We start from the raw sequence: 27783 nt of genomic DNA on the forward strand, positions 1-27783 counted from the left end.
TCAAATCTCTGGTATAAATAATAAAACACAATACACATTTTCTCAGAAGACAGGCCAAACGATAAGACGGGGATGTATTAAATAGAAAAGTAACACATTTTGGGTCCATAATGCGCACGTAGACCGCCCAGTCGCTGCAGTAACAACACTTGAAATCGAGTTAAATGATCATTGAACCACCAGCCACATAGCAGACACACATTTGCCACAAGCAGTGCACACTATTTAATATAACCACACAATTATCAAATTCCCCACCAACCCATCGGATGGAGTACCATTATTATGCCAAACACCGATTGACAGATATATTTTCTTACCAAAGTAAACATATAAATCAGTTCTTGAAATAGTTCTTCATTTATAAGTAATGCTATGTACATACACAAACAAGAATGGCGGTGCAAACGCACGAGGATTTGTATCCGTTAAACGTGAACCGACGTACAAAAGCGGCAGCAGCTTCCACGGTAAAACAAAATTAAACGTGTTCAAAATATATGGCATGTAAGCGCGCTCCGGCTGCAACGCAGTCCCAAGGTCAACGTTAAGATGGGACATCGTTTTCCTGGCGATGACACGAAGAGGCGTCACTGATCACGACGTCCACGAGAGATCAGGCCCAAGTCAATCATCTTGTTGATCGTACGCACACCTTGGGTAGTATTCAAGTGCAGGTGCTTTAGCCACACACACCTTTAGAGCGTCAACACTGTCCCTACCTCCACCTATTCAGAGCCACGCACAGACACACAGACACGGGCGACATCGACTCGGTTATTAACAAACTCAACGTTAGGTTTGCAATTTCCCTGCAACGACAAAGGCAACTGGTTCACTCTTGCAAATGCGACTTTCCTTACATCTCTCGCATTCTCACCCAGTTAAACAAAACTAACAGTTCTGCTCGTTCCACGGAAGCATTTATTTTGTTTAAACGGAGGATGGCCCAGCGATCCCACGCATGACCTGAACATTTAAAAAGGCGCCTTTCTTTGGCTACGGCAGAACGGCTGCGTACACATTCATTCACGTGTGCCGTGCGAAACACACTGCGACAACGGACATCGCAGCCTTCAATGGAACAAAAGTGGCCGCGCAAGTTGCGTAATGTTTTTCGAGGAGGGATAACGCGACACCTCCTGTTTGCCTGCCCTACCCAATTAGCGGTTGCCAGTTAATTTATTGGTAAACATCGTGGGAAACGTAGCAGCAGCAGCCTTTAGTGGCCAGACTTATCACGTGAACGTATACGAATTGAAACACCGATTCTTACACACACTGCACACACGATTAGGTGTGCATTGTCAGCTGAAGAATCAACATCAATCAATGCACCCCTAGTTGTGAAACCGAACGTTACCTTTTGAAATAAAACGGAATACAACTCACGCTTGTACACGAATTCTGTGAAGCATTTAACAGACTTCATTTGTCACTGGAAGTATTTAATTGGCGATAACATGGTCGCGTTTGTGCCAGGGGCTCAGGAAGCTATAAAAAGTAAACTAATTTTTATTTTACCAGGTAAGGCCCACTGAGCTATGTTGCTCTTTTTGAAAAGCGACCTGGCCACAAATGATAGCTCAACGAAGTGGCTTGTCATCACGTGGAAATTAATAGCAGCCAAATACTCTAAACGCATGTTTCTAAATGTGCAGAGAAAAACCAGAGGACCTGGCGAAAAAACCACGCGACCATGGGGAGAACATGCAAACTCCAAATATACAGGTGTCAAGGTCGGGATTGAACCCACGACCTCCTGTACATCAGGCAAGGGAGTTACCATCATAGAAATGTGTCCGTGGGACGCGATGAGACAACAGCGATAGCAAATAGCGGCTCTGTCAGGCCAGATTTCTTTTCATTAATTTGTCTGATTTCCTATAGGGATACAAGACCCTAATAGCAACACGCAACACAACTCTATAATCAGGTTTCGGACATATTGGAGGATCATCTCCACCCCACTACCCCCACCTCGTTAGGGACACAGTGACGGACAGAGCTAGCGCATCGACACTCTCAACCCTAATTGGAAAGCGAAAGTAAACCCACACTTGAGAAACTCGTATATTTTGGCCAGATTCCTTATTGAAAGTTGTTGAACGCCAACGTTTTGTGACCTGCCAGCGTTGAGAGACAACCACAGCGTGCATCATTGCACATCGTTAGGTTTTCACGAGCGCGCACGAATTGGCTGCCAGATTTGTTGCCAGGCACGTGGAGCGAAAAGACGGACATCGTCACACCCAACACAGCAAAACCAGAAAACGCATCGGACCGTGTGATGCGCACGATCCGTACGATTTTAATAGCGATGCTTTGAAATGTTATTCAAATTACTGGCATATGTCTCGGTAATAACTGCACAATGAGCTTTGACTCAATAAAACGCTCGCGCCGTGGGCAGGTCATTGCATAAAGTCACCGGCAGTGTTCACATTGAAACGCAACTTTGGTATTAAACATTCTGCACTCTTTGTGCCACTAACGTTGGGCGTGATTATTCAACTTTAACGAGAACAAGGTGGTCGCAAAAAAAAACAGCTCGCCTATTAATTTTCATGGAGAATTTAAATCATCATCATCATCACCATCATCATCCTCCTCGTAAAAACAACGTATACATACTCTTTGGTTCTTTCGGTAAAGTCACGTAGAAAGAACGTGACGTGAAAGGTATTCGATTATTTAATTTCATTTTCTTTCTACGTGACTTTACCGAATGAACCAAAGAGTCATTCCTGCAGTCACGAAAGCTTAGAATCTAACGTATACATATTATACACACGCGCACGCACACGCAGGCACACCATACGTACGGGTCAGTCAAAACATTTTAAGAACGTATTGAATTATGCAGCCACGATTGCATTATGCGACATTATTACCGTTTACAATCATTACTCAATTTTTTTATTGCTTTAAAACATTAGAAAACTACGGTGAGCCATTTGTGTCTCATATTCTGTTCTTAAAACTTTTGTTGAGCCTCGTGTACGCGGTACATACTCGGGTTCGTAGCGAAGCGCACTAACCGCTACACTATTGCTCCCCACACACACACCCGTACACACAAACGGTGTGCGTGAGCGTGTTAATTTTCAAGCGTGACACAAGCAAAAGGTGTCATGGCCACGATCGCAATCGTACAAGTCTTATTTTTAAACACAAGGTGTCCGTAAAGGTCTCAACATCCATTACCAAAGACTTATAATGAGACGGAAGTTTGAGCCAAGCCACTAACACACGACAATCAAGCACTTGGTAGTGTGCAGATATTGTGCGCGTCTCATCCCACATACCGCAAGCATCTCGGCAGCGATTGTTTCCAAGCTTTTGCAGTTTCGAAAAACGTAATCAGCAAATGTTTTCGTTTTCTACATCACGTCGCCCGCCGTTCGTGAAAATCGCATCTCACAACCGCCGCATTTTTAGATGTTTTCAGCCAATGCATGAGTGCGTATACATACAGGGATATAATAAAATACACTGCTAGCGTTGCAACCGCCCAGTTCAAGCAGCCAGCTCTTGATCATTTCGTTATTGAGTGGACAGAGGTGACAAAATTTGAGACAAGACAAACACATGTAAAAGAGGATCTACAAACATTACTGTTTACCTACATAGAATGGGGGGGTGGGCAGGGGCGTTAGGTTGTAAAATGCGTCGTCTGGTTTCATTGCTTCTTAAAGTCAGCATCGTTTTACTTGCCCACGCGTGAGCGGTCAGGTGGGGCGATCCCCAGTCGCCAACCCCCGACGAGTGAGGAGCGGCTCATCAATTAGCCACGTGGAGGTAATGTATCGGATTTTTATCGTCTGTCCACTACCCGGATAATCCGCTCTCACGGACCACGCAGAGTGAAATATAATACTCGAATAATGAATTGACAGCAGCACGGACACCTTCTAAGGTGGGGGCCGGGGGCTTGCTGGACTATGCACCCTGCTGCTGTAGCAGAGGTCGCAAACAGGTTTTGATTCCTTACCCGTACCCAGCCGCACCAGGGTCGAAAACGGGTACCCGTACCCGTACCCTACCCGATACCCGGCTACCCGTACCCGGCCGGGTATCGGGTAGGGTACGGGTACCCGATTGCGACCTCTGGGATGAAGCCATGTTGCAGGCGCGGGTGGGTTGATTCTAGAACTTGAATTGTGAGAAGAGACAAGACGTTGGGAAATGAGTGACAAACGGTGACTCACCAGTGACTCACGGCCTACCCGTACCCGGCCGGGTACGGGTAGCCGGGTATCGGGTAGGGTACGGGTATCGGGTACCCGGTTGCGACCTCTGTGCTGTAGGGACGTGGCATTTAAGTCGCCGTCGCCGCCGGCTTGGTTTTAACGCTGCGTGCCGTACGACGCGAGACGCTCGGCTCTCGTTCGTGACCACAATCGGCACGGACGGCGGGCTGAAACGGCGGTGGACATTTACCAGTTACACAGCTAGAGGTCCACCGCCACAAGCAGGCTTGGTGCGCAACAATGCACGCGCTTTATGCGTGCACACAAACACACCGGAACATTCCGATTTTGTTTGGCATTCCGCAAAAAAACAACCATCACGCAAGCCATTAAGAACGACGACTAAAAAACCGCGGCCGTGTAATATTTTGCTCTAACAATGCTATTTTAAGGACGGTGATTATTTCTGAGCGAGTTTGTTTCTTAAGGTACAACAGGCACTTGTTTGCGACTTGTAATTTCCAACGGGAGCGCCCGTCTATTCTGAGACCTTGGCTCTCGCGCAGAGCCAATGGGGGAATTGAGATAACGGCAAACGATGAAAGATTGGGTTACTTGGTACCTATTGGGGCATTCGCATCGATTTTTTTTCACCACTTAAACCGAATACAGCCAGGAAGCTGTGAGCGTAGAGCTATGCTTCATCTCCGAGCGGTGTAACAACGACGTCGATTAGCGCTCTGGTGAATCCACTACCGGGTTAGGGTCACCCCCATGGTGGTGGGGGGCGGGGTTATTTGACCATACTTCACCACACTGGTCAGCGCAGGATGGTGAAGGCGAAGAGGATAGCGACGCCGGAGCATAGTACAGCAAAACATTGGTTATTGCTCTGCTCCCCCCTCTCCTGCTGGTAAAGCAGCCCCCACAGGAGCCTACAGCACCAGTTATGCACGGTGGTGGTCACCCATCTAAACACGGTCCACACGGGTTCGGTGCCACTCAGCTTCCGACATTGCACGCATGCAGAGTGACTTGGTCATAGGCAACAACTGAATGGCAGAATATAAATATCTGTACAAACGATACAAACAACGTAACAGACGCTCTATGTAAAAATGTCGTTGCCCGAAGAAGCAGAACGTGGAACATTAACAGGCATGTGGAAAGGCTGCATGAATACGTACGTGCCAAATAAATAAAACGGAACCAATGTCTCGTTTAGCTTTGTATTGTGGCACGGTGACTTACACAACTGGTGAGCTGTTCTCCATATTTCCATAAATGTGAATTCACTGGTCCCGCATACAAAGGCTTCATAACAAAGCAATCGTGAATGCTACAAAAGTTGCTTTTGTCCACGTACGCGAGAGCGCTTAATGCCACAGACGCATCGAAGAACGTGAAAAGCTGGCACGGCCGTGTCTCCCAATGCCAGATTTGTCAGTTCTCCTGTGTCCTGTTAAGTCTGGGAGGAGGCTTAGATGGATTTTGTTCAAAACAAAGCATAAAAAATTGTTGTAAAATTACGTATTAAGCAGTTTGTGAGTCAAGAGCAGCCATCAAACATTGATTGCTTCTCCTATCTTGGTCCCTTGGCGGTTATGAACTCCAATGAGCGCATTTTGATGAAAACTTACCATCGACATCCCAGCCGGTAGTTACCCAGCTCTGGGCTGAGCTCAACTTTGCACAGCACCTGACGCATTCCCCCTCACCCTTAACATCCAGCTGACCACCACTTGGGTGAACGTTACTCCTACCGTCACCAATTTTGCAGGCCACGTGGGTAGTGCAAAAGGGATTGTAACCATGAAGTAAACAGTTCAATATCTGCCCAGGGACAAACACAGCTTGCAATAGCAGTGGTTGTGCTGGTGGTGGCGGTTGTGGCAGCTGTAGTGGTGTTGGTGGCTGTGATAGCGATCCTGATAGTAGTGATGCTAGGCAGCGATCGCGATGAGGAAAATTACGGCGTTATAAGAAGTGGTTATGGTGGACGGGTTGGTGACCATAGCAGTGGAAGGGATGCTGGGCGTGGTAGAGATATAATTGATGGTGGTAATGTTGGTGACAGTAGCATTCGCAGGGATGGTGGCAGTGATGGCAATACAACTGATGTGGTTGGGGTGGTGGTGACAGTAGTGGCAATGGTAGTGGTGGTGGCGATGACGGTTCTAAAACTGTGGTAGGAGGAGCGGTGGTGACAGAAGTGAAAATGGTTGTAGTGGTGGTGGTGATGAGAGTTTTACTAATGCGACAAAGTGTGGTGGTAGTGATAGTAGTGACAGTGTTAGTAGCAGTGGCTGCGATGACGGTGGCGATGGCTGTCCTATTGACGCAGCAGGAGTGGTTGGAGTGGCGGTGATGATAGTCCTGACGGTTAGGCGTTGGTGACACTGGCCAATAGTAACGATGACGTTACTATTGGCCGCGCGGGCTGACCAATCAGAGTCCTCCTTACAAGGCCTTCCCGGTTCCGGCGGAGGCAGCGTGGGCGGAGGTGTGGCGCGGGAGCCGGCCGTAGTGAAACACCTGTCCCAAGATCGCCATGTCCACGAACACCTGCATCAGGCCGCACACCCAGAACTGTGGCGGCGCTTCGCGCGCCAGAAAGTACACCGTCTTGAACGTGTCGCCGCTCGTCCACATCAGCACCATCACCACGCTGCCCACGTGCGAGGTGACGGGGGCAAGGGGTTGGGAGGAAAGGGGGAAGGGGAAACAAGAAGAAACCAGGTGGTGACGGAGTGTTGGTAAGAATACAAACAACGTGAAACAAGTTTGGGGAATTCATGCATACTCAATCATGGGTTATGTAATCTTGCCAACACGCGTTTGTCTCCGGAGGTACGTCGTTAGCTTTATAGAAGCCCACTGCCGTCAGGGCAATGGGCGGTCTGAATGTTGGCCAACGGTCTGTCCTTTTGCTCTGTTTGGGTCTCCATGTTTACCGGTGCCCTCTAATCAATTTGGCCGCATTGCAAGTCGGTAAGTCCCGAACAGCAACAACTTCACACTACAACTTAATTCATACTGGATCATCCATTTGCAGTTAAGAGTGCCCTCTCCATCACCGTTGAGAACAGACAGAGCTAATGCACTGCCGCTTTCAACCTTGGCTGGAAAGCGCTAAATAAAAGGGTAGTGTGAGCGAGGTAGATCGATCATGTCATTTATGTTTTCAGGAAACCCTCACAATCTGAAAATGCATTTTCAGGGAGAGAGGGGTCTTGCAATAAGGATGTTTGGTCAATTCCATTCATATGCATTTTTGTGTGCTGGAGGAAACCAGGTGTCCTTAAGCATTTGCCAAAATCAGGATTGTGTCCCAGTTGAATATGTTCCACCCTCTCCCCATACTGACTCACGATATCGAGAGAGGGTGCAGACTGATGAACAGTAGGCGGAGCCGACATCAGATAGTGATGGTGTGGGCGTGGCTATGTGAAAGTGGGCAGGGCTGATAGCGGGAACGGCTGCCTGCCCACCACGTGTTCTTGGTTGAGCCTCCAGGAAGTGTCGTAGCTTTTAACTGAAAGCGGCCCCAAAGCGCCACGTTCACAGGAGCCTGGTAAGTGCCGCCGCATATGCACCGCGAGTCCGACAGTGTCGATCACCCATCAATCTAAGTGCTCGAGCGTGTTCAGGGCATCACCAAGGCTCACAGGATGTAAGAAATGCCCTCCCCAAAGGCAAACAGGCTTTTAAGGCTGCTTTCAACAGAATTCCAAAACGCGCACAAGCACCCAATGCTTATCAAACACTTCGTGACACTTCGCAAAACCAAAACCCCCCCCAAAAATTGCTCCAACCTCAATGTGAATGCGCGATGTTTTACCCGCTCACGTGAAAAACATTTAAAACCGGACAACTGTGCAAAATATACAGAAAAAAACAGCACGTAGCTGCTGTGAGTATACCGGCCTAAAATAAACACCTGGGGTGTTTCTATTCATAGCCCTATGGGAGACAACAACCGCATTCGGTGTTTGCGCTGCTGGCAACGAACTACGGCAACGGTGATTCATTTCTAAATGCAATCCCTGAGATGTGTAATTACGAACAACCCCCCCCCCCACCTAAAATATTAACGCATTCAAAGTTGTGATTCTGGCAGTAAACACCTTCTCCGTAACGTCACTAAACTTCCGCTGATTACATTTAACCTCTTCAGTGTGCAGAGATGAGAATCAACATTCTGGAGAACTTCATTTGGTGCACGGTCTAGAGTCACCAAATATTTACCCCAACAGATTCCTGGATTATTTTAAATAAACCCCAATTTCATGACTGGACAAAGGCACGACAAGCCTCGGCGTGCCGTGTTTTTCCCGAGGCCAGGCTGAGTTCTGTTTTTGTAAGTGAGCGGGGTAATGGCCACTGCGCACCACAAAATACTGGACGGTACTGCACGCGCATTGTTTCCACGAACGCAATTTCATTACTCGATAAAAAGCACTTTGAGACTTAGCGCCACGACTCTTCTGGCAAAAGCAGTGGGCGCTTCTGCGTCCGTGAGCAAGCAGACATTGGTATTGTGCGCTGCAAATGCTCGTTTAAAACTGCACGGTGAAAATATATAGATTTTATAATGTAACGGTTTTTTTTTACCCAAAACTTTTTTTCTGGCGAGTCCTGCATTGAAATGTCCGGCCAATTACATTAATGAGTGTTTGGCTTCATGTGGGAGGATTCTGGAGTACCCAGAGAAAACCATGCATTAGATGGCATTAAATGTTTAACATTGAACAGTTGGCATCTCCCTCCTTGTCAGCTCGCAGCACCCACACTTACAACACCCGGGCAAGCTCATGGTAGATCACCGATGTACTAACCAGTAATGGTGCCACATTCACCACAACCCCCAGAGCAGTTCCATGTATTGTTACGATTTAATTCAAGAATTCATGTTTTTCCCACATCGTGGTGGATAGTAGCGCCACTAGTTTAGGCGGTCAGGCTTACTCGGTGGTCAGATTTATTAGGTGGTCAGGATTACTAGGTGGTCCATAGTTTGCATTGCCATATTCGCAGTGGGGCTTGTGTTAAATTTTCTCCTGCAACGTGCCCACCTGTTACGCGTTTTCATGCGACCTTAAACACAACTAATACCACCATCGAGGTGAAATGGACGTCACTAATTTGAATCCAGATACGATCGGCATTCAGAGCTGCTCGGTCGTATGAATGCGCGAGCACGCAGCAAGTGCCACGCCGCCCATCCAGACCGCGTTCGACAGCGAAGGCTTTGCTGCATTAGGTGGCAGAGTGGCTGGAATGCACTCGGCGCATTAAATATGCGGTCAGTCCTCGCGTTTCTCGCCGTAACGCGGTTCTTCCGTTCAGGAGCACTCTTCGCACAACACGGAACGCGCACTCCGTTGTAGCATAGTTTCTGAGCGGTCGACGACCAACTACTTTCTTGAGCTGCACGGCTGAACGGTGCAGTGATACGGTACGCGTGGTGGCGTACCCTCAAGTTATTTCTCCCGCCATCTTGCTGCGTGTGCGCGCAGGACACCGAATCTCGCCAAACTTTATCGCCCAAGGCGTTTTTCGCTTAACGCGACATTTTTTGGGACCGCATCTACCGCGAAAAACGAGGATTCGCTGTATATATACATAAAACAAATGTGCACTGCGACTCGCCATCGCCTGAGCAAGTGATACGTTAGCAAGTCTGGAAAAACATAATCCTGAGCTCACGACACGTCCATCTGCACACCCATCGTTTTATGACAGGAACATTGTGTGCTTTGGGAAGGCGGCCACCGACCGAAGCGTCGCCTGCGGTGTATTCTTCCTCGTGGGGGCGGAGTTGTTGATGAATGTGTTGGGGATCTTTGTTATTTGCGCTTGTGCACCACTGCCAGCGCGGCATCGCGAACATAAATTTTTTTAAAGCAAGGGCGGAGGAAGCAATGTCTCCTCGTATGCACGTGTTTTCTCTTAGCATTGTGGTTTCATACCACACCAAAAGGAAACGCTCGCTAATGGAATTGGCCAAACTGAAGACTGGGTGACGCTCTCGCCTGGATAAATGGCACCATTTCCACATAATAATCTGAAAATCACTTCTATATTTTTTAATAACCCTGTTGATCAGTTGCAACAGACAGGTGAATGAATAACGGTGCCTGCAGATGAGCTCGCGGCGTCACACAGCAACCGCGACCTCAAACAACAACGCATTAGGCTGACTGCTCATCGCATCGTGTGTCCACTGCTGCCCATTATTGCATGGCACTTAGGCACAGCAAACCTCTCCGATCTGCCCAGGATCACGCCTGCCCAGCCGGTTCCATTCGCGTTCATCGGTGACTTTCGCCACGCGACACGGACGCGACTCATACGACCGAATCCACGCGTGGCCAACGGGGGACAGGACATCGCACTATTAGGGCTGCTAATTTACTTCTTTTAGCATTATCAGTAATTGCATGCACAAAAAAAGTATGAAGAAAATCTATTGTCGGTTGGTCGCACAGCAGCGATGGAAATATCGAACAATAAAGAGAAAAATTTTAGCCCCACTGTGTCCATTAAATCGTACTATGCGGTGCGTGATGGTGAGTGTGCATTATCCGAATCAGAATATTTATTTTCCTGGAGGAGTCCGATTAGCTATAAAGCTATTTTCCACAAATGTCCATTATGATGGTAGCCGCTGACCAATCACATTTGAGTGTGCCGTGCGGTTTGAACGTTCAGTTGGGTTCATTAGTCACAAACTGAACTGCATTTGATTACCGATCCTGTAACTTTGCAAATCAATTACCGATTCAGAAAATAAAAAAAAGCCCTAGACATGATCAATTGAACTGTATTTTGAATGCTAACCCTAACCACAAGACAAATTAATTAACTGCGAGGCCAGATCACTGTAGGTCAATGTTAAATAGGCGCTAGGGAGGCGCCCGCGTGTGGATGGAGCAGAAGTGTGTGCCTGTTCAACAACCTGCACCTCAATTGAAATGGATTCCTTGGCCTTTTTTTACAGATCCCTGATATACTCCAGACCCACTAATACAAGCTGTGGCCCTGGTTAGGGGCCCCTGATATTGCAGATAACTGCCACCCATCCCCATAACCGCCCGACGATTTGATCAATTGAAGCAAACTGCTTTGAGATTAGATTGTTTTGTGTTTTACATAGCAGTGAATGGCAGCACCCCCCCCCCCCCCCAGATGGCTGTAGGGGTCACACAGTACATAAATTAATAAACATCCACGCACAACCCACCGAACGTATCGTGAGATTGAGATTCCATCTTAATAAGCTAATCCACGTGAGATTGCACCACGAATATGAATTCAAACCTCACAGCTCACCCGTGGAAAATTTTACACGGCAGTATTTTTAGCTTTTACCGGAAACACTTAAGGGGAAGGGACATGCGAGTACAAAATGAGCGCCAGTCCGTAATTTGCACAGGCAGCGAAAATAGAGCGGTTTAACTCCCCCTCTCTTGGCCACCGCTTCGTCCGTCCAGTCTCTTGCATCCACACTTCCGGTAGGGGAGGGTCAAATCGAAGCAGAGCCATCGTTTCAACACGAGAGCGTTCCTCTCTTGAGGGCAACGTGGTGCTTGTCGCCACTCCGACGGAAAAGGGGGCAATGACAAACGACGCGGCGTCGTTATGGCGACGCGTCGCAACGACGCGCCAGGGCGACGCGTCGCATGCGCCACAATGACGAACCAGCCGGGTGCATCGGCGATGGAGCGAGCGGCCCGCTATGACAAGGTTGCCAGTTCAAACGCTGGTTGGGCGTTCACCCGATCGTTAGGAAGCCACCGGAGCTTTGTACTTTTTAATCTAGATTTTAAACTGTCTTTAGAGCTGCTTTTTGAGTTTAGTTTGTCCTTCCGTCCGGCACCTTCAATTAGTACGGCTGGCTACGTATGGTGCGAAAAAGTTAAACATTCATACATACACCCAGCCCAGCATCAAAAAATGAAGGCCACTTTGTAAGTGGTCGTCCTATGGATAGATTTGCTCCTGCCATAGGAATTAGGAATTTCCACCACTGGCTCAGAGATGTACATAGGGAGTACTGCCTAAATGCTCATTTGAGAAGGAAATCCCAGTATAATAAGTTTGTATACTGCATAGTGTTACCATTTGTCTTCAACAGGGCCCCCATTGTTTAGATGAAGCACCCTTGCCAATAACGTCTGGAAACCCAGCAGCATTTATTTAACATGTCTGATTTGAGCTGATGAGATGTAGATAGTTGAATCCGGTGGAGGAGCATTTGCTGAATTAAACAAATGCTGCTGGATGATATTGGTGTGAAAAGACAATCGGCCAACAGACATTATGTTTATATTATTCGTATGTGGATGCATCGAACGGAGTTCCACAACGGTGCATAAAGAGTGTGCTATGAAAATGAGATGAACGTTGGAGATGAATGTTCGTCAGAAGCGCTGGTCATGGATGGGACGTTTGGACGTAATGACAAAGGCAAAAAGCTAAAAAAGTGGGTCAGTTATTGAATACGATAAATCCTGGAGTTTGCATTTTTTCTATTTTAAGGCCAAGTTTAGATGCGATTTTTCACACTGGGAAGAGCCAAGGTGTCAGTTACCCGGCACTTTAAACAATTAATAAATTCATTAATCACTACTGTGTCACTTCTTTCCTATTTTCATCTACACTCAGCAGTAGAAATATTAAAACTGCAGCCGATTGTCTTTACATATAACGAATGGACGATGGGAATTGTAATTGTGTTAAACATACAAAATATGTAATCGTCCAAACGGGACAATATAATTTGAGCAAAAATTTAAATTCGTCTCCAGAATGCGTATTACTGCTTTGCTTGCGACAGCAAGCTCTGTAAGCACTATTTTCTTCGATGAATACACAGGAGTATGCACTCAACTCCCGTGCCTCTCTGGCCTGTGCCTGTCGATATTTGTGCTCAATCTTTCACCGTTCGGCACAGAATTGCCAGAGCCATTTGCACATGACATCAATTGTTTCCGAATAGACGCAGGTAAACAGATTGACCTATTTGCAGAGATGAGAACACAGATCTCATTTGGGGATATCCAGATGTGCCACAAGCCATGTCAGAGCCATTACGGTTATTGAGGACATCAAAAAAAATTCTACATTTCACCTGACTTCGGGGGCAAGGGTTGTGATGGATGTGGTGCAGGGTTGCCACAAACCTCCTTTGGTTTGAGAATTAAAGTCATTATAATGCACTTGTCAGGTGTTTGTTTCTATTTTATATTAATGTTTAGATACGCAGGGTCTAACAAAGCTTTAGCCGCCTCATCAAGGCAGTGCCCCCAAGAAAAGGGAATTAATTCCCTCGGGGATTTTAATAAAACATTGAGATGATCTGTGCATCAAAGCCTTTACCGGAACTGTCCTGTGCTACACTTATTAAGTTTGCCCTTACGGCTCGGGCTTTGATGCCGACGAAGCTGACCGAATTAAACTGCTACGAGGAGAGATCACACTGCGAGGAGCCACCAGAGTGATTTCTCGCTAAAATGATCAAGGCGGTGGGAATTCCACATTCATACGGCAGGGGACCAGCTCACCCTAGACTTCCCCGCAAAGTGGTGATCATTTTATGGACCGTGAAGGGATAATGTGTTGAGTCAACTTCTAACCAGAATTTTTTTTCGCGATCTGCTAATTGCAATCTTCTTAGCCACCTGGCCGGATAAGTGGGTGCTGCCAGTCCATTGGGGTCGTCACATAGATCGATGGATACATTTTAATTTATTTCAGCAAAAAGGGCAAAAAAATTACTGCTAAGTTCTATCTCATGGGTTCCTGCAACGGTACAGATGTTTTACAGTGACTACAAACACAATTGTATCACAGTTGTGTTAATATATAAAGTTAATAGACTCATAATAAGTACAAGTATTTAAGTGCAATTAAAACGATGGGCTCTCAATGTTTATTAGGATATGAAATTGAGCTGACATTGTATTTGGTTTACTCCTGGGGCAGGCCTATATCGTCCACCAAAGTATTATAGGCTTATTTACTCAGGAGGGCCCTGCGAACTTGTCACACAGTAGGGGGTGCAATCACTGCTATGTATTTTCCCAAATGAGTTAGCCGGTGTTCCATCGTAGAAGTCGTGCGGCCTAGCTACCGCCACCAGCTAGAGCCTTTGTCACCGCTCGTGCCGCCGTCCCAGGAAAAGCCTCACCAAGTCTCATGGCTCTTTCTCAGGAGGGTCCTGCCAAGTCGTGCTGCGGTTCTGCCTATGCCTACCTCATGCCCTCGGTAGAGCGGTTGCGGTAGTTGCGGTAGAACTGCGGCGTGCCGAGCATGGCCTCGGAGAACGTCGCCAGGAAGCCCAGGGCCTCCACGTACGCAGCCAGGTCGAGCAGCGCGAAGGTGGCGCCCGCTGCCAGCAGCGAGAACGCCGCCACGAACTGGAGGTAGTCGAGGAAGCGGCTCCACTGCCAGAAGTAGCGCAGGTCGAGGTCTGCATACGGGGAGGGCGGCGAAACGCACGGTGAAAGTGAGACTACGGGCGGTGCCCGGGGCCGCCCTTCGAACGCTCGTGCGGAGACGTCCGGACGATGCCTCCGTTGCCACGGTGGAACATCAGCTCACTCGGTTGGGAAGTATTCTCAGCAATCGTCGGCTCCTACTGCAAAAAACTTGACAGGAACCTCCCCGAAAGAGAGCCGTGACACTCGCTATGGCTTTCCTCAATATAAAGTGTAGTAATACTAAGAATAACAATTCAAACGTAAGAAACTACGGTGAAAAATATTGTTTTTTTTTTTATTAATCAAGACGACATCAACATATCATGTATGTTGGAACATAAGAGTCAGCACACATTGTCAAAGACAACTCTGCAAGGGGCAGTATACATTTGACGATGAGGACGAGGATGATATCCCAGTGCTGCTGGTAATGACGACGATGATGATGCAAATCTCAAAGTATTTTAAAACACCAGGGGTGATGACGGTAAGGATGACGCGCGTGACAATGATGATCATGGCTGGGCCATGCAATTGTCAAAATGAAGATGCGTACATAATACATTTAACAACTGCAAATATGACAATGATGGTAATGATGGAGATGACAATGCTAAAGATGAAGACCGATGATGGCGATTATGGCGATGGTTGTGCCGTGGTCTACGCCGCTGCTCGATGTGCGGAGTGAAGTCGGCTGGGTGGGGGGGTATTGCGATGGTCGTTAAAATGGATCAATTTAGAACCGCGCGTTAGCAAGAGTAGAATGCTGGCTCTGGATCGCCATCGTTCATAACCCTCCGTGCTGCATCATTTATTTGGCCGCTGCCATGCGGACGGCTTTATGAGTTGAGTTTTGGCGGCTCGAATTCGGCCGACCCAAGGCACACATCACTCTTTGTGGCCACACGGCACAAGGTCCAGCGTGCGGATAGAGGAACACGAGCAACTCCGTGTCCTGGAAGCATCGTGTGAAAGATTCGGTGCCTTTAGGGTTTTCGTGTCTGCTCAGTTAACGACCTCTTGCGAAACGGCTGATGGGTTGGTGGATACGAAAGTGAGAAAATACCACTGCGGTAGTGCCGTAAAGCTGACCGGTGTCAATTAAAGTTGTACCACGTATTGTTGGGCACAATGTTCGACGTTTCGCTCCACTTGCTGAGAGCATCTTCAGGAACTGAACCGAGCAGCATCGTGAACCAGAAAAACCAACATCGGCCGGCTATGCGATATTTACCCTAGGGAGAGCACCAGCTGCTCACAGTTCAATTCCTGCAAAAGCTCAGAGCACATGGAGCGAAACACAGGGACGCCACGGTGAAGTGCTGAGCTTTTGTTAAACGCCTGATGTCGCTGGTTGTAATCTCCAGTGAAACGTCAAATAAAACGGTCAAAATGTTGTTGGCTTTTCATCACTCCCATTTTGCTGAAATAACAAATCAATTAACTTGTTTGCCCATGACGTGATAAATTGATTGGCTCCGGCAGGTGGTGGAGGGTTAAACTAAACAAAGTTGACATTATACACTGCACAACCTAACCCAAAAGAAACCCATTAGAGCCAAAGGACGAACGCCAACTCAGTCATCCTTGACAGTCTTTTGAAAGTTCATCCTTGAAAGAAGTGACTGTATGGTTCAACTGCACCTCTGTTCGACAGAGAGTCACGGAAGCAAAGGCGAGGGGGGGACGAACAATGTGTGCCCCCAGAAAATGATGAGAATTGAGGACGGTGGCGCCATGGCACGCCACTCTCCAGACAAGTTCGGAGGAGTGAAGAATGGTTTGCGATGGTTTCTGTGTGACCGTGCAGATGGGCGATCCTCTGGCCGATGAGACAGGCCCTCCCCGTCCTCCGTATCAATAATCGCGACGGAGTGGGGGGAGCGGGACAGGGGATGGAGGGCAGTCGTGGGGCGGGGGGGGCGGTTGGTTACTATTACGAAAAAAATGCAGTCGCAGAAAATTTGAATGAAGGTGTAAAAACGCTCAAAATGAATAACATCACTGCAGAGACATAATGAAGAAAAGGTTCATCGACTCCTTGACTTGATTCTTAAACTGCTAAAGTTTGCAGAAATTCCAGGGAAAGACAATTTATTTCACTCATAAGTCAGCTGCTAAATTAACGATCCACAGATTGGAAGTTTTCGAGACTGCAAGGATTCATACTCTTTTTTTCGGTAAAGTCACGTAGGTAAAAAATTAAGCGGTGTGCTTTCGCTAAGTTGTCCCCACCTGAAGAAGGATGCTTGTGTTGCGCCCGAAACGTCGTGATTTAATTTATTTAAATGTTTTACCTACGTCACTTTACTGAAAAAAACCAAAGAGTATAACGATCCACAGTTTGGTAAAACGTGAGCAGCCCGGGAAGAGTTCACAGAGCCCTGGCTGTTGCCTCATCCTCTCTCACCGCGCTCTACCGCCCTCCATGGGCCTTCCGCTCCGCCAACCAAGGCCTTTTCCTTTTAAATTTGCACGTGATAAGCCACTTCCGTTGAGCTATCATTTGTGGCCAAGTCACTTCTAAAAAAGAAGCTAATAGCTTCGTGGGCTTTACCTGGTAAGATAAAAAAAATAGTGCAGTTTTATTTGTATATTTTTTGTAAGTGATTTGTTTATCTTTCCTATACTTTGCACTCCAATTGTGTTTTTGTATAGCTTGTTGTTTGTGACGCTCTGACCCCGTGCCCCTACTGGACATCTGTGAAAAAAAAAGCTTGACAGCCCGTCGGATTCCTCCAGCATAAATAAATATTCAGATTTCTGGCAAAGCCTCCAGTCAACCGTCGTCCAAGTGTGATGGCGCTCAGTCCCTTCTACTGTCCCCACGTCCGAAACTCTCCTCCCCCAGCTGCATGTGCTGTCGACTCCCCCCCCCCCCCCCCCCCGTTCAAATCCAAGCTGGAGGCCTTCCATTTTCTGTTCGGTAAAGTCACGTAGCCTGTGTCTCTCCAGATGCAGTACGTTGCATTTAAACTTTATGAATGTGAATTATACGTTATAGAGAGCGCCGACACACTTCACTATTTCAGCGCTACCGACATGCAAATCCTGAAGCTTACAGAAGGCCCAGTCACTTCCTTTTCACAGAAAACGCAGTAGTAACTTTCACAGAGAAGAACTTAAATTATTATAGGATTATACTTTTAAGCTAAGACTAAAAACTGCTCGTACGTCAATTCAAAACTGTTCACGTATATTTTCATCAAAACTCCCAGTATCTCAGAGGTAGCTCTGCAATATCCATTTCCGTGGGCCGTTCTCTAACACTGCACTGCTCCACGGTAAATGCGACTGGATACTTTGTCCACATGACACGACGGCGATTGCACCAACAGGCTAAAATATCTGAAAAGGGCAAATATTGACTTATGTGCCACTTTTCTCAGGACCCCAGTGTAAAATGTAATCTCCAACTGAACATCAGCCAATCTCTACCCTTTCTCTCACTGCTCTGGATAGGGGTAACTACCTGCAACATTAACCAATTGTATATTTTGCAGTTATTAGGCAGCATTGGTAACAACGTGAGGGGTGGCTTTAATTCAAGCACTGAGACGACAAGAGCGTGGATCATGGTGCCCCCTAGTGTATGAAACAATGCACAGGAACATTCCACCCGTTTTATCAAAATGCAGTTAATAATTTACAACCCATTTGTAAACGCACTGCTGGACTGGAAAAAGGCCTCACACATCACTGCACCGTAGGGGTTGTTTGACCATAGTTCATCGCGATGAAGAAAAATGTGCAGTGTTTATTCGTGCAAGTTGAGTAACTCCTCGCTAGATCCCAGTGGGGTATAATTTTCAATCAACCTTCCAGCATCAACATACTGGGTTATGCTTTTGCTTTCACAGTCGTCTCCTGCCTAGAGCTATGTTTAAATTTACATTATCTAATTCATCATATTTAGCTAAATGCACATTAGCTCAGGGAGGCACAGGATCGGTTCAGATATCACTTACACAATGTTAGCCATTGGCGGGAAAGGAATTCAGGTCACCGGGTTCATAGCGCATTGCCTTAACCACAGCGCCACCACTCCCCACCAGTTCATACGTTATATAAATCCCATGTGCCCTCAAAGACGCAGTTCAGTCACCATTGAATGACTGTACAAAAGCATCACATTATATTTTGTACCACACTTACTTTTGACTAAATTGCAGCTCTGAAAATTTAAATATGGGTTTGACTCCCATGAGTTCAAATGCAGAGCCCGTGGGGAAAATGCATCCCTCCACTGTTTGGACCAGAGGTTAAATTAAGGGATTTCGGAGGAAACTCTTGAGATCTGTTTCCCTGGGCCGTTCTAGTAACAGGAAGGGATGCATTGTTGCGTGTGAGAGACCTGAATGGATATTTGGTCTCATGACATGATGCCAGATAATGCGAAGGGGATACAATTTGGAGCAAGTGGCGATAATATTTAAAAAGAGGCATTGTTCAGGAACACTGTACGCACGCCATTAAATTATCAGAAGGCAAGAACAGGGCAAACATCATTGAAGGACCTTTGGAATTGTCTCAACAGAAACAGCAATGGCCCTTTGTTCAAATATTTGTGCCAGGTGGTGTGTGGTTGCAGTAAGCGATAAAATATAGATTTTTAAAAATGTTCACTCCGTGTGGTTTACGACGTGAAGATTCCACAGTAAATGTAACAGCTCGCACAAGTCGGCCTAGGCTACCTGTTCAGGGCCGTCCAACACGTTTTGAATGTTTGGCAATCAAACAAAAATACTGCACAATGATAACTCATCACACGTTGTCTTGGAAGATTATGGGAATAATAAAATAAAATCTCATCGTGTGTAATTTTTTGAGATTTTTTTTTTGCGACTGCAAAACTTTGCTCCAGATCAACAAAGCAACCCCCCCCCCGTACATTTATGTGCATACAAGCACTGCCAAGATCGAGAAGAAGGTGTGCGGACATTTTATACGAGAATAATTTATTTTTAGGTTGGGGAGGTCATGCGAACTAAAAGCGCTCATAACGTGCTCTCTCTCTCCGCAAGTCTCTCGATGATAAGAGACACACACACACAAAAAAAGGCATGCGGTACCCACCGAGGAAGGCTCTCGAGCGTGGAAATACTAGTGAATCCAAATTACCGTCTGCCGGCATGCAAAAGACAACACGCGGAAACGGCTACACACAGCGGTTGACATGGCGTGGGGCAACAAACTCTGGAGAGCAACGGGCAATTAAACAACGATAATTATCACAACTCTCGTACAGAGCGAGACCACGTGCGCACAAAAAACATCGGGCACAACGATCGCTCCGTTCAGACCCGTCGCGCGACTGCCAACAGGTTCACAAGCACTGGTACACACACACACATTATATTGCGTATCAGATTTCACCTCTGATACATGATACAGTGATATAATGAAGCTATTACAATGTAATGGGGTGGATTATTGAGCTGATTGGATTACAGCAGAAATAGCCTAAAATAGATACCCATGTTATTACGGTTGTTTGACCGTACTTCATCACGCCGATCGGTGCGGGTTGGGGAAGTGGGGATAGGGAGACGCAGGACCTGTTCACATATCACTCACCACTGATGTTAGCCAGAGCCGAGAATCGAACTCGGGTCGCCGGGTTCGTAGTGCAGTGCACGAACCATTGCGCTGCTGCCCCTCCTCCTCTAAAGAATCACCAAGGTGGCAATTAAGAGATCCTGATAAAATGATGGGGCCCAATAACTTGTGCAGGCAAGTACAAGTGCAGCTGTAGAAGGGACACAGAGAACCTATAGTTTCTCTGGTGATGAATTTCCCCTCATCTAATGACACTATTCCCTGAAACTTGTAAATGAAGTTACACATGGAATGCATCCAATATTTTTGGATTTTCGAAGTTCAGCTGTGTTGAGACTGGTTTTGCGCTGTATTTGGTTGAGAGACTGCTGGGAATATCAGGTGTTACTAGCATGGGCTAAATGGCCAGCAGATGGCAAGAAAGAAATACTTTGAATCTATCTGTGCAGAGCTTTAAATGCTTGAGGTTATCCCTGGTTCCTCCGATTTCCTCCGAAAATAAAGATAAACTCTCATTCACAAAAAATATCAAACGTATCAACGTTGACGGCCCCTTCTAAAAAAACAAATCATGAGAGACAGTAAAGTTTTCATGGGTGAATAAAACACACTGTTATTATGATGACAAAGCCACCACCAAATGTTTGTATTAAACAGGCTAATAATCCCCACCATCGCCGCATCGCTCGCACTCGCACAGTCGACTCCCAAACGCCTGGTTCGCACCCCAGTCCGAGTGACCGCGCGCCGCTGCCGGACCTGAGAAGTAGTGGCGCTTGGTGGTGAGGTCCAAGGATCCCTGCACGGCTGTGCACAGCTGCAGCATGAGCAGCATGGCCACGATCATCACGAAGCTCTGCAGCAGCAACGCGGACTCAAACTGCCGGCCGAACCTTACAACAGGCGCGCGCACACACACACACACAAAGATCACCCGTGTAGCCTTAGAGTCATGATCGGGGAGCATACAATTTCAAGGAAATCAATGTTGGCAATTGTCACCCACAATAGTTGCTGCAGCATTTCCCCATTGAAAAAATCTCATTGCCCAAAATCTGAAAATTGGAATTGAAGCTGCCCCCAGATAAGCAACTGGGGCATCAACTCCCAATGAGATGGGAGATGGTGCACACGTGACCGCCTGATGTCCCGCTTACGGCAGCTGAAGAATGGTGGCTTCCAAATTCAGCATGAGTGGGATCTAGAGGGATGGATGAGAAAGCCTTTTAATCGATTGCTTTTCTGATAACTAACGTATGGTACTGAGTGACTGGCTAACCAAATGATAATAGACTACAAAAAGGGATGATTGTTATCGAACTAGTGAATAGTACTTGCTCTACCCCATTCCAAATCAAAATCTTTATTTAGACTGGAGGAATCCGATAAGCTGTGAAGCTCTTTTTCACAGATGTCCAGGATGGGCGGGTCAGTGATTAGGACAATACCTACACCATCCGTAGTCACCTAGTAATGAGTACTAGTCCCTGCCCCGTCCCTAACCAAAAGATAAATTTACAGTCTGAAAGCCGATTGTTGTTCAGCCCACACTTTTCCTCAAGGCTTGCGCTTTGATCGGCCAGCGAACTTTCTCACTCCATTCCGTTTGCCCACCCGAGTTGCCATCGTCGCTGATAGTTAATGCACTGATGGTGATGATTGCCAGCAACGATTGCCCTCGTGGATCATAGCATTTAACAGACCATTGAGGCAAGTGCTGTTAGCAAGCACCCATTAAGCTGCTACAGCACACAAGGGGATGCGGTGCGTGTACGAATGCACTTAAGCACACGCACACACACACACATTCACATGCACACATCAAGCAAATGATCGTCTGTGCAGTCGTAAAGACTTTTGCGGAAAGTGCTGTGAGCAAGCACCTATGAAGACCGGTATCGTGCACGAGGGGGATAGTGTGTATGTATGCACACGACCATGCACAGAGGTAAAGCCATGAGCTTAGTTATAGCATTCTGGAGCATTTTCTATTAGCAAGTAGCCATTGAGGCTTGTACACACACACAAATACATTGAGGTAAAGACAACAGGTTAGATTTACAAAATGCAAGGGACAGCAATCTCAGGCAGTGACTATTAAGGCTCAAACACGTAATGATACCGGTTTAGGATTTATGTTTAATGAGCAGCTTAAATGCTACCGGATCGGAGATTGCTGAGGGAACACATGCAGTGGTGACAAAACACACACACAGAAACAGCATAATCACAAGTGCAATGGCGAAGAAGAAGGAATAAACAATGAAAAGAGCAAGCGGAGTTGGTGAAACACAGGAGGAAGATGAATGACGACCTCATGCACACAAATCGCAAGGGTACCAGAACCAACCAATTGAAAATTATTTTTCTAGTATCCTATTAAAAACTGCTCAAAATTCAACATATCCAACATTATTCCATGTCTGAAACAATCATTATTATGGTTGAAATAAACATTTACAAATTACGTAAATTCCATTGAGGAAATTAACGCGATAATTTAGAAGTACAATATTTGAAAAAATTACAACATGGCACAATTATCAGCATGCCATTTTGTCACCCAAGAAATCTACTGATGCTAAATTTCCACAACGGGGAGAAGACCGACCCAAGCCGGCCCATCTCGACATGGACCAGCACGGCTCCCACCCCTCCCCACCCCTCAGCCCCTTCCTTCGCTCTGCACTCATCCTGGGGTTCGGTTCTGCTATCCAAATGTAAAAATCTATCATTACTTTTATTCTTTTTCCTCCAGTGTTTTTCAATTATATATATTTTAAATGGCATTGAAGTTGACCTAAGTGAAATACGTCTTTCTTCCAAGTTTTAACCCCGGAGTTGTCACGACTGATTGCAAGGGAAACACAGCTGAGGAGTGGGGAGCGACATGAGGAAAGCGAACCACAAGACCCACTAACCGACGAGCTACACGGCCTGGCTTGGACCTGACGTCAACCCAACCCTGGCCCGAGCCCACGCTTGTCTTGGTATGTGAAAGCAGGCAGGGCCCATTTCGAAGCAGTCATGGGGGTATACACGGTACGATTTCCAGCAGGCTCAGCGTGTCTCTACCAGAAGAGGACGCGCAGGATGTTGGCGAGCAGCAGCACGAGGCACACGTGGCTGGAGAAGCCCTCCGAGTTCTGCGTGCGCCGGATCTGGCGGTACTGCGGCACGTACGGCACGATGCCACCAAACACAATGGCGAACTGAGCAACCCACGTCACCAGCTGCACCACCAGCGGCGAGGCCAGCACCTCTGGCGCTGACAGGTCACCCAAGTCCATCCTCACTGCCTGGGCCTGCGTTGCACGAGCGCGCAGAAACGGGAACCGGCTTAGATCGCTGAGGGACGGAGGGGAACGCCGCAAAATGCACACGAGTGTCACGACGGACGACGGAGGCGGCTTTGATTACCGAACAATGCTCAGCAGTCGACGGCACATTCGGCTAATAAATTACTCCGCTTCAAATCGTGTGATGCACACCGAGCTTTACGAGCGTGCGATTGTCGCACATTATATTAATCCAACATAGCAACGGTTGAGAGTGTGGAGCCCAGCGACCCGAGCTACATTTTTAGTCTGTTACCATGAGGACTGGTCCAAGACCGTTCCCATTATCACTTTTCACTGACGCTAACCGATGCCTTCACATCCCCACACTGACCTTGATAGTAAAGCCTGTTCAAACAACCTCCATGACTGACGTGGCCTTCATCCAGTAGAGCACTGACAAAGGGCTGCAAGTTAAACAGCAACAGTGTACGAGGCAGTGCGGGTTTTGTTGACCTACATCACCCTTGCAATCCACCCGCTGTCTACCAGGGTAAACGAAGGTAACTGCCGTGCAATACCTTTGAAAGGCCCGAAAATAATAGGGTTCATCACTGACAGTGGGCCAACACCTAGTGACAAAGCTCCGTTCAAATTGTTGCAGCACGCGGGTGACTGTTGGGCCTGAAATAAACACACAATGCTACAAGGACTTTGAACAAAAGCAGACGGCAACGGGAGGTACAGGCCAAGCCAGTGGTGTAGCGTTGGTAGGCAAAGGCTTGGTGCAAGGAACGAAATGGGCACCCCCCCCCCTCTCTGTCCAATTTCTCTCACTTTTCGTGACCCAGTGCATGGGACCCGTCATCCCAGTGCAGTGGCACCAGTAGCACACAAACAATCTATGCTTCTGCGTCAATACTATTGCTCCCATCGTTAGCAGCCAGTGTCTATCCACTGCTGAGTGAAGGCCTCGCCACGCCGTCGCGAAACGCAAACCGGTTTATCTATAACCTCTGTTCACCGCCGTCAAGATCCATCAACACGGGGCCCTCTCTTCATACACGCCGTACCACCGCAATTGTCACACCATGTTCTTTGAGATGGGAAATATAAAGGCTATACACATGCCTGTAGAGAATGTTATGCCATAGGTCTCATGTTCTTGTACCTTGCCAATCATTGTTATTGGTCTCTTGACAATCTGTAGCACTTTTTCACCTTATCTGAGACGCTGCAATAAACACGACTATGAACGCTTTTTATTGAATCGTATCTCTTTTTATGACGGGTTACTTCGTTTGAACTTTATGATTTTTGAAATGGTTCAAGCATGTGGCTTTTGCCATCCCTAGTGACACGAAATGGGAGTCTGCCATGAAAAAATAAAAACAGACGTATTATTTGACCAGGTAAGGCCCACTGAGCTATGCATCTCTTTCTCAGAAGCGACTTGGCCACAAATGATGACTCAAGGAAGTGGCTTACCATGTCGACATTTATAGCAGCCAAATACTCTTAAAAGCATGTTTCTAAATGCGGGAAAAAATGAATAGAGGACTCGGAGAAAAACATCTACGCGACTACGGGGAGAGATCATGCACACTCCAAATATACAGGCGTCGAGATCGAACCCATGACCTCCTGTATACCAGGCGAAGTAAGTAACATCTCAAACACCGTGGCGCCCCTTAACTTGTCGATAAGTTTTCAACACTTTTTTCAAATTTTCGTGCTGTGGATTTCACACCTGATGATGATTGCTTGTGTTGCAGTCGAAACGTCGCGAGCATTTTTATTGTTTTATATATTTTTTTATTTCCCTTCTACGTGACTTTACCGAAAAAACCAAGACTATTTGTCGATAAGTTTCAAGTTTCATTTATGAGGTATATATCCCTGTGAGCCATCCACGTGTACATGTACAGACCGTGCCGGTCAATCGGCTGTTGCATTAGTGCTCTCCCTACGCTGCGTGTGGGGTCACGCAGGCTATTAGACCATATTTCACCACAGCAAATAAAAAAGCCACGTGTATTAACACAGTCTGCTTGCACAATAAACAAAGGTTTCTAAAGTGTTATTGGCATCCATGAACTGCAATAAATTATCAACGTTTACAATATAAACAGCGCTGTACTTTTAACGAGTTGACGTATGCGTCGTTATTGATTTCACAAGTGCGTTAAACAATATTGACAAACAGTAACACGATTTAAAATTGTACAGCAAACACAAACTCAAGGATTTTAAAGTATTACTGTATTAGCCATCGTTATATAATGGTTTACACCCTGTTGCCAATCTACTGCTGGATGAAGGCTTCCCAAAACCGTGTCGCTATTTGGTCGTTGTTTGACCATACTTCACCGCGCTGGTCAGTGTGGATTTCGTGAGGGAGGCTCTGAATAAAAGTCGCTTTGTATATAAGTTGGGTGTTAGCCGTGGCCGGGAATGGAACTCCCAAGACTGCCAGACGGAAGTAGGCCACGTACAGCTTATACACACACACGATAGTCACTCCGAGAGGCATGATCGTTAACGTTATACACACAAAACACACCGTACAACACCACACAATTAAACACTGTACTTGTCACCGGCCCAGTACTGTACACACACACAAGTCCCACAGTCGCACGTCATTATAAGTCTTAAACCCCAAGCAAAAAAAAAGGGAGATATTTACTTAAAATGTCACGTTCTCTGCCAAGACATCAATGACGACAGATTGCCTACGACTAAACCGGGCTACGTTACTTTGCTGCTGCTGTTGCTGCTGCTGTTGTTGCTGCTGTTGTTGTTGTTGTTGCTGCTGTTGTTGCTTTGCTTATGCCTGAAGAGACGCGGCCACACGGTTCGGCGACACGAGGAGCGAAGCACATGCCTCGAGGAGGAGGAGGAGACGTGGTCACGATGCAATCGCCTCCCTCCACTCGCACGCGACTCGCTCCTGCACAGCGGGATGACATGACGTCACCGTGCAACGCCGGAGTGAGTCGTGGGTGGGTGGGGTTTCGAAAGCGATGACGTCAAAACTACACAGGAGGATTCTCAGCGGGAACGCACGGCGCTGATTGGTCGAGGTGGTGGGGGGGGGCTAACGATGATCGGAAATAATGACGTCAGAATTCCGCCAGGGAGGGAGGGGTCGAGGATTCTCCGCGGAACGCACGGCGCTGATTGGCCGAGGTGGTGGGAGGGGCTAACGATGATCGGAAGTATTGACGTCATATATCTGCGGAGTGCACAGCGCTGATTGGCCGAGGTGGTGGGAGAGGCTAACGATGATCGGAAGTATTGACGTCATATATCCGCGGAATGCACAGCGCTGATTGGCTGAGGCGTGGGTGGACCTCCTTGGGATCGGAATCAATGACGTCAACAACCGTGCAAGTGGCTCCCAGTTTATTATGAAGATGTAATTATTAATTTAGATTGTGCACAATATGTATCTGGTGCTCTGTGTAAAAGCATTCGCTAAATTAATTTTAAAAAACTCAGATGCGGAGGGCGCTGGTTGGTCGAGATGGGCTCACTTGCAGGGTCTGAAGCCAATGGAAGGCGGTGATTGGTCAGAAAGTGTGCTGGGGTTTTTTTTTAGACCGTGGTGCCGTCTAATCCAAAGCAATTGTGACGTTTTTTGGCCACGTGGTGTTTTTAAGTTCTGGAACGAATCTTATTCTTTCTACCCCTCCACCCTCCCTGCTACAAATTCTATTTATAGAATATGAACTATTTAAAAATTTAATTTGTTTTTTTTTTCGACATTGTGATAGTGTAATATTAACGGCCACTAGTGGCTGGCAAGATACCACGTGAAATCATTGCAGATATGATCGGGGGAAAAAATACGAAGTGTGGATATTTCACATTAAGATTACATTTACACCCCTTTGTTAAACCACTGCTGAACGAAGGCCTTCCCACGCCGTATGGGCTCGTGGTGGTCGTTTGATCACAGTAACTTCGCATGAGGGGTCAGTGTAGGTTGCCAAGGGGGCTGTGGGGTGGAGTGTGTGCCCAGGAACGTCGAAGACTCGGCCACTGATGATAGCCGTGGTTTGGCACCGAACTCCGTTTTCCCAGCTCAAGTTCGGGAACCGCTGCGCCATTCGGACGTGAAAGACAACATTTACTAAATATATAGTATGGCAATTATGAGTTTAAAAACAGTGTATTGACCAATATTGTAGATTCCTATTCTTGGATCTTTCGGTAAAGTCACGTAGAAGGGAAATAAAACATATAAAACAATAAAAT

The 27783-nt window shown here is 46.9% G+C and overlaps 1 protein-coding gene across 5 annotated transcripts; it reads right to left on the reverse strand.

Annotated features, from left to right (window-relative positions):
* Positions 1-210: 210 nt before the first annotated feature.
* Positions 211-26496, reverse strand: SLC66A2 (solute carrier family 66 member 2). 5 transcript variants are annotated; one of them, XM_078868512.1, is made up of 8 exons: positions 26281-26496; positions 23318-23547; positions 21002-21135; positions 20780-20798; positions 19760-19806; positions 14454-14670; positions 6658-6861; positions 211-728 (listed from the first exon to the last, which is right to left on the reverse strand). In XM_078868512.1, the coding sequence occupies exons 2-8, from the start codon at positions 23530-23532 to the stop codon at positions 719-721; spliced, it is 846 nt and encodes a 281-aa protein (XP_078724638.1). In that variant the 5' UTR covers positions 23533-23547; positions 26281-26496; the 3' UTR covers positions 211-718. The 5 variants fall into 5 exon arrangements, with proteins under 5 accessions (XP_078724638.1, XP_078724637.1, XP_078724639.1 ...); XM_078868511.1 differs by having other exon boundaries at positions 26210-26496; XM_078868513.1 differs by having other exon boundaries at positions 26408-26485.
* Positions 26497-27783: the final 1287 nt, after the last annotated feature.

Source organism: Lampetra fluviatilis, chromosome 26 (genome assembly GCF_964198595.1).
Source record: "Lampetra fluviatilis chromosome 26, kcLamFluv1.1, whole genome shotgun sequence".
Taxonomy (NCBI): Eukaryota; Metazoa; Chordata; class Hyperoartia; order Petromyzontiformes; family Petromyzontidae; genus Lampetra; species Lampetra fluviatilis.